Below are 12,284 nucleotides of genomic sequence, written 5' to 3'. Positions count from 1 at the left end.
TACATATGCCGGGAGCGAGCATATTAAAGCCTAAAGGCCAGAACAGAATAAATCGTCGCTTGCTTTGCTTGCTTCCCAAATGTCAAATTATAAAGGAATGCCAGAGCCTCCTAAAGGGGCGGATTTGCAAAGAGGCTCTGGCATTCCTTTATAATTTGACATTTGGGGAAGCAAGCAAAACAAACGACGATTGATTCTGTTCTGTCCTTAATTATTGTCATCCGCAGAATATATTTACATCGTTGTTATTATAGCTGTGTTCCTTTACTTACCTGAGGTTACCATTTTTGCCATTTCTTACCATTTTTAACCTGCAAAGCGTTCCTTAACTCCGAAAAGTGGCAAAACTGAAAGCAATTTTTAAGAGAGTGAGAGTGGAGAGAGTGCGAAAATGGCTTTCTCTTCTACCACAGGCTACCAGCAAAATTTCTGCAGGTAAAAATGGCAGAACTGATTTTTCGACTTTTGTTTGACGATTATTTCACAATTAAAAAAAATGGACGAAAACAGAACAAAAAGTCGAACGCTGACAAAACTAAATTAAAAACTGTGAAATAAAAGACGAAAATTGATTTTTTATGTTTCTTTTTGATATTGCTGCCAGATCTCCCATTTTTCCGTTCCTTTACTTTCTGGTAAAAATGTTCATGAGAGAGCAATTTTGAGCAATTTTGACATTTTTCTCTTTCACCACCCTTACCATTAAAGAAGTAAAGGAACAAAGCTTATGTCAGTTTGTTAACATACCCAATTTATTAAAATTAAAACAATACTTTATAGTTTTAAGTTATCCTCTCGTTTGTTATTTTTTATGTAAATTTTTGGCATTATAATGCTAAGTTTACATTTACGAAATCCACTCGATTTCAACTGTCAATTCCATAGCTCGGACGTCAAATGAAATCTCATTTGAAGTCCATTGGATTTCATTTGATGTTTAACGTATGGATTTGACAGTTAAAATCGAGTGGATTTCGTAAATGTAAACCAAGCATAAGTCTCAATAAACCATGGCAGAACTACCAGGTAGTGGTCTCACACCATCTGATCGAATATGAAAAGTCAAATCCCTTTATAAAAAAAATTATTTTTGTTGTAATTTCCCCAACAACATAAAGAAAGTTTTGACATAACATATTCAAAATTTTACGATGCCACTATCTGGATATTTGTGCCATGCAATAAACTTAACCTTAACTATTTTGATTTTCATCAGTCTTGAAAAAGTCACACAAACATTCTCAAATTTTCGAAAATTTACACATACTATTACAAATGCTGTCCGGCAGACTGATAGGTGAGTGCTCAGCTTAACCCTGCCTTTATATAATGACAGGACAGTTGAGTACATGTATTGATTGTCAAAAACCCAAAACTTGCCTGTGAGACGTAAAGACGTAAAACAGTTGTAAAATTATGAATGAAAATCTTCGATTTCTTTTTGTTTTCCGTTCACATATTTTGTTTTTGTTCATATTCTTTTGTTTTCAACACATTTCACTTTATATTTCACTTATTTTTACAAAAATGTCAAATATTTGTTAACCCGACTGTCCGTGAAAAAAATGATGGACATATGGAAGACAGCCGACAAATGTTTGTATCTAGGCGTTTATACCAGACAGTTTGTCTTCAAATACAACTCTGATTTACTAACACATACATACATTTGTCGTTTGTCTTCCAGCTGTCCATAATTTTTACAGAGACAGTAAGGAAGACAAATTTTTGGCATTTTTTGTAAAAATAAGTGAGATAATAATTGAAATGTGTTCAAAACAAAAGAACATGAACAAAAACGAAATATGTGAACGGAAAACAAAAAGATGTCGATGATTTTCATTCAAAATTTTACAACTGTTTTTGCAGTTGTCGGGACGCCTACGTCACACAGGCAAGTTGTGGGATTTTGACAATCAATACATGAAGCCAACTGTCCTGTCATTTGTAAACGCAGGGTAAGTGTTAGTAAATCAGAGTTGTATTTGAAGAAAAACTGTCTGGTGTAAACGCCTAGTAAAGGAACAGACCATATATGTCAAATAAATGACGTAAATTCCCAAAACACCTGTTTTAAATGCAAGTGTAAAATGCGTTTAATGTGCCTCTATTGTCGTATGATAAATCGTATATGCAATCGCGTAGCAGTAATGTAATGTAAAGACGACTTGCTATTCTTATGATTTTTTGCAGAGCTCTCTCTATAAATTTATGCAATTAAACTTTGGATAGATTTTCAATTTATATATTTGTTTAAACATCTTGGTGTCGGTCCAATGAAATATATTTACCTCGAGCGGTAAGATACGATTGGAATATTTTTCAAAATAAGGTGCTATGCTTTGAAATTGGTATAGCATTCGAAAAAATTGACGATTACAACACTGTGACCGCCAAATATAATTTGTTGTTATTGCAGATTTTTGTTGTTTGGTATCGGAGTAGAGAAATTTTATCATTCGCAAACGAAATTCAATACGTAGTTTATCTTCGCTTAGTGGGAAAAATAAATTTGTTGTGTGTCTATTTCATATCCAAGCTATGGCAAACATAAATAAAGTCGAAATAACTGATGTAGATGTACCGGAAGTGGGAAAAAATGTTTTGGACGAATCCAGCGTTACAATGTTAGATGTCTTGGAAGAAGAAAAGGAACTGGAGGAAGAATATGCGGCTGTATTGGGAGCATCTGACGAAAAGGTATGCACCTATGCACAGGGTGCAGTTAAACGACAAGCATTGTATTCCTGTCTGACTTGCTGTCCAGAAAGCCGTAATGATTTGTCTAAGTGTGCTGGCGTCTGTTTGGCATGTACATATCAATGCCACGAAAACCATGAATTGGTTGAATTGTATACCAAAAGAAATTTCTGCTGCGATTGTCCAACCGAACGTATGGGTAACTCCAACAGATGTCGCCTAAATCCTGGTCTAAAACAGGCTGTGGCTGCAAATCGGGACAATTTGTATAATCAAAATTTCCAGGGACTCTACTGTAATTGTCATCGACCCTACCCAGATCCAGAGCGTACAACAGAAGAAGTTATGTTGCAGTGTGGGATTTGCGAAGATTGGTTTCATTTGAACCATTTGGATGGACCGCCCATTGGTCAGAAGCTAATGGAAGCATGCAGTGAGATGATTTGTAGTGGGTGCATGGCCAAACACGAATTTCTCATGTATTATACGGGACTTTCATTGACATCAGTGGATAATTTGAACGAATCGGTGACCGATGGAAATGTAACCATCGCTGGCGAAGTATCAGCGTGTGAGGATGATGATAATAAGTTAAAAAGTGATCTTGACAAGAGTATTTCGGAAATAATGAATATGGGAGAATGTGATGACAAGTCGGTTGCTGATAGCGAGCCCTTATGCAAGAAGCCCAAACTGGACAATGATAATAATGAAGCAAAATCGAAATGTACTCGGCCAACTGAAAAAGGGGACTATGTTAAAGGTATGTAATGATATAACTTAATATGATATATTACATCATAGACATTGTTTATATTCTCAATAGGCAATAATCAGTTTTAAGTTCCACTTTATGAGGGAGTCGCATTCCTTAACATACTTGCCCACAAAACTAAAGTATTTGTTACTAATTACAACTAGAATGTTTCGAAGTACTTTGGGTAACATGTCCTGGTTGGTGGAAAAGTTCTTTGCTCTAAGCTATCTTCTATAGTCTTAAGAGTCTCGAGTAGGTTGTCCTCGCCCATAAATTTGGTTCTTTCGGCCGGTTTACAGCACTGCACGGTATTTTTTCCTTTTATTTTTTCCCATCGCAGTTGTTTACTATAGGGAATTACCAAGATCTACTTGTCCACGGGGAATATAATTATATAGGAAAGAAGTACGAACATCCTTTAGATTCCTCTTTGTTAGATGTCACTTTCCTAACAACAGCATATGGTAAGTGCAGTAACAGTCGGCACTTTTAGGATTTTCCCAACTTCAGCCATTCACCATTCCGAGTAAATTATTCCAATTGCTATGAACAAAAGCTCATTTTGCTTAAAAATTTTGTTTACTTTTCGATGAAACAAAAGAAAATTGAATTATTTCTTATAAAAGATGAGAAAAATGCGATTTTAGTGAATTAGTGCCTTTTTGCTAGTAGTTGGCACCATTTCCCTATTCTCGGTATGACTGTTCCAGTAGTCGGCATATTGTATTTAAGTAAATAAAGGTTATAAGTTAATCGTTTCTTTTATTTTAAACAACAAAAGAACGCACTTTTACGCACATAATTCTTATTTTAATCCATATTGCTTTTAAAAATTAAATAAAAAATCAAACGCACGCACTTCAAGCTAGGCCTAATATAGCATAAAAAACTATATTTTGATTGAAGTTATTTTTATTAATTAGACTTTAAAGTATTTATTTAACATATTTTTACAATTTCGAGCTAAAAATAATTGACAAAGAGCAATTTTTTCACCCCATGCCGACTTCTGGCAAAATTTACATTTTGTTGTCCCTAAAATCGGCATCAGCTAAAATTTCAGAATTACAATAATTTTATAATTTATTTTTCTAATGTGTTCTTCTGAATATTATCTACAATCACAACAAGCAACAAATTTTTATTGAAAATTTGTTCATTTTAATATAATTACAGACATTTGCTCTGTTCCAGAACCTGCAAGAATCTACAATTTTTTACTACGATAACAATTTTTCCTTTATGTTGTCGAAAAAATAGTACAAATTAGTAGATTCTTGCAGTTCTGGAACAGACCAATTATTATGCATTTTTGTTTGTGTTGAAAAACACTCACGAACAAAAAGTTAAATTCCGATGTAATAAATGAAATGATGAAATATTACACAAAGTTAATTGACAATATTATTGAATCATTTTTAAAATCATTTTCATATATTGTTATAGTAAGTTTTAGTTATTTGTGTTCGACTACTGGTACATTTCCGGACTTAGGAGCATTTTTTTTTCGAACGTTCCCAACTCCACACTTTCCCACCCCTTCCGAACCGTGGGGCGACCTCCCCATTACGTAGGGATCGCGTACACGTCATGGTCCGGAGCATGACGGGATAAAAAGTTGGCTTTGAATACCATCTACAGAGAATTCTTTAACAGCTAGTATATTTTATGATGTTAGGTATATTCTAAGTATTAAGATACGAAATTATTCTAGACTTGATAATATTGATATCTACACCAAAATCTACAATAAAATATAAAGAATTAAATTCATCACACATTCTGCAACAGGTTCGCTTAGTGCATAATTAGTGCGATGAGAATCAATGTTACAGAAACGATAATATCTACTGAATCTGATAGGAACACTTATTCTAATTGAAGAGTTAAGGAAATCTGAAAGTATATTGCCATTCAAAATTTTTTGTACCATAATTGTATTGAACATTACACGTCTACTTTTTAATATTGGTAATCTGATTAACTTAAGCCTGCTCGTATATGATGGCAAGATGAAATCACTATTCCAATGAAAGTCTCTTAAAGCAAAAAGTAAGAATTGTTTTTGCACAGATTCAATTTTATCGGAATATTTCGAATAATAGGGATCCCATACAACAGAACCATATTCAAGTATAGGTCTGACAAGTGAGACAAATAATTGCTTGGTGACATAGGGATCAGAAAATTCCTTTGCCCAACGTTTAATGAATCCTAAAACTCCATTTACCACCCTATGTTCGTTCCCATTCGCCAAACCAGAAGACGTGCCCAGTAGGATAATGACATCTCCCTACCTATCTGTTAAACTTTCCGAGAAATGACAATTTCTTTCTACAGAAAACTTTGCAGAAGCCCGATGTGGGCAAACATCTTTAAATATTTTTACCTAATTTGTCTAGTATCAAATCTAATCCAACGGGTTTGACACAAAAACTTACTTTTCTGGGAATTAATAAAGCGTTTTTGTAGAAGTTCTTTGCTTTATTTACAATTTTCATATTTCGAAATGGACTTGAATTCTCGTTTAAAATTCATACTACAGATTTTAATTACATGTGTTCTTCAGAACGGCGTTTTGAATAAATGTTCAATCCTGCAATATTTATCAAAACTGTCTTTAAAAACTTTTGATAAATTTAGGAGGTCATAAAAAGTAAATCATAATTTTTCTTGCCATCACCAATATATAGAAATCCATGTTTACGTGAGAGAATCTTATGGAAGAAAGTCAATCCAAGCCACAGACATGATTTTATTACAACCAGGCGTCCATTTCTTTGCAGATTTAGGGAAAATGATTGTCTTTTGGGAATGACATCATCGATTGAATCCAAAAAATCTATAGGATAGTTGTAATCGTTGCGTTTCGACAAATTTTCTCTTAAACAATTGCGAGGTAATCGAAAAAGTTGATAATATGACAGGTCTTCACATTGTAATTCATTTAAACCGCGAAACATTTCATTTCGAACTATACACCCATCGGTCAATTTATACAATGCTCCGCGAGGACATATGGCACATTCTTCAGTTATTATAAAAACAATGGCTGCTAATCGATCCTCTTCCTTAAGTTTTATTTCTTCTGGCAGGGTAGCAGATATAACCTGATTGGTATCACATTCAAACGATGGGTCCTAAAAATGTACTTTACATTTAAAATGCAAAATTTTATATTATGTGTTTTTATTTACCAATTTCACACATCTTATTAAACTTGGATCGCCATTAAATGGTTCACGACACAAAATAGTAGCTTGGAAAATTTTTGCATTCTGCACAAATGGAAGCATAAACCATTGGTATCCATCTGTGCTATAAAAGTATTTTCTATCTTTTAGACAGTCTTTAAGATATCCGAAGGCTACATAGTAATCTTTTTCAATTCCATTAATTCTGCCCCAAAAGTAAATGTTGGAAAACCGATTTTCAGTTTGTAGCGTTATTAGTGAATTTGCAATCAAAATATTTTGCTCTTGACTCAGTTTTAAGCCACAGTACATAAGACAATCCAGTCCCTCTTGTAAGTAATCAATATTCATGGTTTTGGATGTATGTATGTATTTAAAATTCAATATTTTAATATATTTCTTAAATAAAAATATGACAGGCAATTAAAATAAACTATGTTTATTAAAAAATAGAAGTGTATAGTAAATCGGCACAGAAACAGTATATTGGCTTAATAACTGGACGCCTTAACTGGAGTCGTTCGTTCTGATGAGGAAGTGTGTCGCAAGGCGTATGTTAGTTCACTATGAATTTATGAATGCAATTGCTACTTATAAAAATAATGTAGTAAATATTTGGCCATTTTTTGTCAAATCAGTATGACAATACATTTATTGGCTGCCTCTTGCCATTAAGGTTGAGATACAAAGCATTTGGCTTTCTCTGATGGCTTGATAAATCAAATCTGGCAGTCCTGTATTCTTTGCATTTCGAATCAACCGGAGAAGTCAATTGGTTCAGCATTACCTAATATCTTGCGAGACATACAAAAATACTAAGTTTCTTACAACAACACTCTTTCAATCTCCGCTTTACCCATACATCGTCTCCAGAAATGCCCAAAGACAACTAACAAAATAATAATTTTACAGGAGAAGCAAAAAATGTTTTATAAAATGAAAAACTGTTCTATGGAATATTAACCTTATGAGTATTTGATTTTATCAGTCATATACGAATGAGAGAAAGTAATTAAACCAAAACCGCGAGAACGCTTGGTTTTGGGATCCGTCATTACAACAAGATCTGCAATGTTACACCATTTTCCGAAATGCCTTTTCTTGAATAGGATTGTTATTATTGAACGTGGAAGCTTGTAATTTTGCAAGAGCATGTATTTTAGTCTTATGTATTAGATTCAATAAAAAAAGAATTTTGATATTTTTGGAGATAAGTCTTCGGGGATTTATGATGACGATATACGTTTTTGTTTCGTTTTTATACACTCCAATATAGTATGTCGGTCCGTCTGTTGTTAACACTCTTGTGACATGATCATCGCGATATATATTTTTCTTGTGTGTATCCCAATTCAATTCTACGTGTGGATGTTTAAATGCATCCAGTATTTTTACATACATAAGCTTCGCTTTCTATTTCACTCAAATACGACCAGGCTTACCAAAAAATACAGCATCTTAAACTTTAAAACAAGTTTAACCTTGTATATGGATTACTAATGTTTAAATTATTATTATTTAATTTTTTTGCAGGACCAACATTCTGGGGTGCGGACTGGAGAAATTCACTTTGCCGTTGTCCATCTTGCATGTTGATCTATAAGAAGGAGAATGTTGAATATCTTCTTGATTCCGAGGATTCGGCTAAAAGCTACGAAGAACGTGGGATGCAAAAAGCCGCTGCTGAATCATCCTATGAACAAGGTATTCGAGCGTTAGCATCCATTGATCGTGTACAACAAATTGATGTAATTACCGAATATAACCGGATGAAGGATAGACTAAAGGACTACTTGCAGACATTTGTTGCTAGTAAAAAAGTGGTAACGGAAGATGACATAAATCGTTTTTTCAGCGAAATTCGCAATGAGAAAAACGTTGAGATTGGTGTGCCACACTTTTGCCGTTAACATCTTTAACGTATTATTTATTCATATTAAAAACTATTACGAACGATAACTATTCAATATTTGACATTTATACACAACAACACTTATATCTTTACATTCTGAATATTGGTTAAATTTTGTTATGATTATTAATCTTTGCATGTGTTTTATATGAGTACATTCCAAATTTCATCTCATTCATGTTGTTTTTCATATATAATCAAGGACATATTTTCACTATTTGTATCATTTCATGTAATTATAAAAAAAAAAGAATTATACATAAAAACTTATTTCAATAAAACAATTTCTTTTATTCTTGGCTGCGTTGATATAAGTAACTTTGAAATTAAAGCTTGTGGATAGTAGAACTACTAGTAAATATAATCAACAACTGTGTATTATATTTGCATCCTTGTACAATTCAGCAGATCAATGTGGAGAGTTTAGAAGTGAAAGTCTTTGTCTCTATGATGCATGGCTGGACAGTTCGAATCTTTGGCGTTCCAATGTCACAGTTATCGTGGTAAAAACTAGCAAAACTACTTTCAACCCTCATTCTGTATTAATAAAACAAGTGAGAAAAGGCTATAGTCGGTACGGGGCCGACTATGTGATACCCTACACCACTACCTCTGTGCGTAATCTTTTCCCTCGAAAACATTTCTTTTAGGGAGATACGAAAGTTTTCACCTATCCGGCTTTTATACCAAATGACTTAAGGCGAACTGAACCAAAATAATTAATATTTAATTTTATATTTGACTACTATCGACATTACCAACATCAATATGCTTCTATCTTTATGAGAAAGCTTCGTGATGATCCGATCAAAATTCTGACCTGTAGTGTGATTGCAGAAAAAGTGGAAAAAAGGGATGTATTACCGACTATTGCGATATCTCTATTATTTGACCACCTACGCCAACCTACTTTGCATAATTTTAAAGATGGGATTTTCTACTTTCTTAGTCAGGCTTTGCTTTTAGATGGTCCCGAACCGAAGGTGTGATATTCTTCATTATTATTAAAATCGCAAAAATGAAAAATTGGGTTCTATTAGCAACTATTGTGATATCTTCGTTGTTTGACCACCTACGACAACCTACTTTACATTCTTAGAAGGTGATATTTTCTACTTTCATGGTCAGGTTTTGCTTTTGGTATACCCCATACAGAAGCTGAGATATTCGCTTTGGAAAAAACATTGTCTTTTTACCCACATAAATTTTTTGCCCATTTCGACCCCTAAATATTATCCGACCATCACCAAAATCAATAGGCTTCTTCCCCTCCGGGACCCCCATCAACACCGAAAATTTCGTGACGATCCGATCAAAATTGCGACCTGTAGCGTGATTACAAGGTTTACAGGCATGTCACAGAAACGAATTCCGATCGAAAGTGGAATTGATTCCGTATTTAGATTCTTCAGAAAACGAAAAACGAAGAATTTTTCGGAATGAAACCACTTTTGATTTTGCAAACGGAATTTATTTATTTTTTTTTTTTGTTTAAATCTGCCAATTTAAAACACTCTAAAAACACTTAGAAATAATTAAAATGTTGTTTCGTTAACAAATTTACATTTAATTTCACATTTAAAATAAATAATTAAGTTTTTTGACTTCACAAAATCGATCGGAATCTAAAGAAGCTAAGACAAAAACGATCGAAATGAAATTTCGGAATTGCAACCATTCCGATCGGATTCTGTGACATGCCTGTTAGACGGATGGACGGACACACATAGCCAGATCGACTCAGCTCGTCGAGACATTCATTTTGGTATATATAAGTATGGGTCTACGACCATTATTTCGATGCGTTACAAACTTTTTGGACAAAACCAACTTATAATACCCTCCCCACATAGTGGTGTAGGGTATAAATAGTTATCAATCCTGTATGAAATCCAAAAAATTGTATATACAGACATGTCACAGAAACGAATTCCGATCGAAAGTGGAATTAATTCTGTATTTTGCTTCTTCGAAAAACGAAAAACGAAGAATTTTTCTGAATGAAACCACTTTTGATTTTGCAAACGGAATTCTATTTTTATTTTTTTTTAAATTTGCCACTTTAAAACACTCTAAAAACACTTAAGCGCTCGTCACAAACGATGCGTTGAGCGTCGCGCTACAACAACCACATGAAAAAAGTGTAAGTGATGCCAAGTTTTTTGAAAAACAACAACATGGCTGACGCATTAAAGTTAAACATAAGCTCTGTTCCTTTACGTTCAAGAATCTTAAAGTTTTACCACTTTTTACTCGAAAAGCGTTCCTTTACTTCAGACACCATACAATTCATATGGGAGCAGTTTGCAACTTTTGCTACTTTTGCCGGTTTTACCATTTTCAAAAGTAAAGGAACAGACCAATAATTTAACTGTTTTGGGACCGCGCTTAAAGCCCTCGGCACATACGGTCCGTTTAGTGACACGTTGAGACACGCGTTGTCCCAAAACAGTTAAGCGCTCGGCACATACGATGCGTTGAGCGTCGCGGTACAACAACCACATGAAAAAAGTGTAAGTGAAGCCAAGTTTTTTGAAAAACAACAACATGGCTGACGCATTAAAGCCCTCGGCACATACGGTGCGTTGAGCGTCGCGCTACAACAACCACATGAAAAAAGTGTAAGTGATGCCAAGTTTTTTGAAAAACAACAACATGGCTGACGCATTAAAGTTAAACATAAGCTCTGTTCCTTTACGTTCAAGAATCTTAAAGTTTTACCACTTTTTACTCGAAAAGCGTTCCTTTACTTCAGACACCATACAATTCATATGGGAGCAGTTTGCAACTTTTGCTACTTTTGCCGGTTTTACCATTTTCAAAAGTAAAGGAACAGACCAATAATTTAACTGTTTTGGGACCGCGCTTAAAGCCCTCGGCACATACGGTCCGTTTAGTGACACGTTGAGACACGCGTTGTCCCAAAACAGTTAAGCGCTCGGCACATACGATGCGTTGAGCGTCGCGGTACAACAACCACATGAAAAAAGTGTAAGTGAAGCCAAGTTTTTTGAAAAACAACAACATGGCTGACGCATTAAAGCCCTCGGCACATACGGTGCGTTGAGCGTCGCGCTACAACAACCACATGAAAAATGTGTAAGTGATGCCAAGTTTTTTGAAAATCAACAACATGGCTGGCGCATTAAAGTTAAACATAATTTAACTGTTTTGGGACAACGCATGTCCCAACGTGTCACTAAACGGACCGTATCTGCCGAGGGCTTTAATGCGTCAGCCATGTTGTTGTTTTTCAAAAAACTTGGCTTCACTTACATAGCGCCGTTTTTACTTGTTTTTTCATGAATTGCATTTTGGTGTATAGTGCATAAAAATTAAATACCGTTATGGAAGAGGAGGATATTCCTCCAAGCCTCCTGACTTCAAAAAATTTAAAAATGATCAAAAAACAAAACCTATTACTGATAGTCAAGTGTTCCCACCTGCAGTATCAATCAAACCTCCAACTCTACTAAAACCACCAACTCTTCTGAAATCTACAGACACAGATTCAACCAGCAAACCACAAAGCAGTAATGCCTTTTCTACCAATGTTGATGATTGGGATGTTGATGTCACGAATTAGGAAACCCCCAGAAATACCAAATCTTATGAAAATAAGAACCTCCTGTATCCGGATCATCATCCTGGACCTTTCGTTGTATTATTAACATCTGAACAACCAATCAGTGCTAGAAGGAAGAATTCTGATATGCGGTGC

General features: G+C 34.5%; 2 protein-coding genes across 3 annotated transcripts; one reads left to right on the top strand and one right to left on the bottom strand.

Moving 5' to 3' along the window:
• Positions 1 to 2,179: 2,179 nt before the first annotated feature.
• LOC141394488 (putative E3 ubiquitin-protein ligase UBR7) lies at positions 2,180 to 8,844 on the top strand. The gene is made up of 3 exons (XM_073968943.1): positions 2,180 to 2,299; positions 2,420 to 3,463; positions 8,185 to 8,844. The coding sequence occupies exons 2-3, from the start codon at positions 2,542 to 2,544 to the stop codon at positions 8,559 to 8,561; spliced, it is 1,299 nt and encodes a 432-aa protein (XP_073825044.1). The 5' UTR covers positions 2,180 to 2,299; positions 2,420 to 2,541; the 3' UTR covers positions 8,562 to 8,844.
• Positions 5,689 to 8,129, bottom strand: Rsph9 (Radial spoke head protein 9). 2 transcript variants are annotated; one of them, XM_073968945.1, is made up of 3 exons: positions 7,301 to 8,129; positions 6,655 to 7,238; positions 5,689 to 6,597 (listed from the first exon to the last, which is right to left on the bottom strand). In XM_073968945.1, the coding sequence occupies exons 2-3, from the start codon at positions 7,000 to 7,002 to the stop codon at positions 6,097 to 6,099; spliced, it is 849 nt and encodes a 282-aa protein (XP_073825046.1). In that variant the 5' UTR covers positions 7,003 to 7,238; positions 7,301 to 8,129; the 3' UTR covers positions 5,689 to 6,096. The 2 variants fall into 2 exon arrangements, with proteins under 2 accessions (XP_073825046.1, XP_073825045.1); XM_073968944.1 differs by having other exon boundaries at positions 6,655 to 8,129.
• Positions 8,845 to 12,284: the final 3,440 nt, after the last annotated feature.

Source organism: Musca autumnalis, unplaced genomic scaffold, assembly GCF_047663935.1.
Source record: "Musca autumnalis isolate F117 unplaced genomic scaffold, ASM4766393v1 scaffold_2, whole genome shotgun sequence".
Classification (NCBI taxonomy): Eukaryota; Metazoa; Arthropoda; class Insecta; order Diptera; family Muscidae; genus Musca; species Musca autumnalis.
This window is presented reverse-complemented; position numbering and strand designations above follow the sequence as displayed.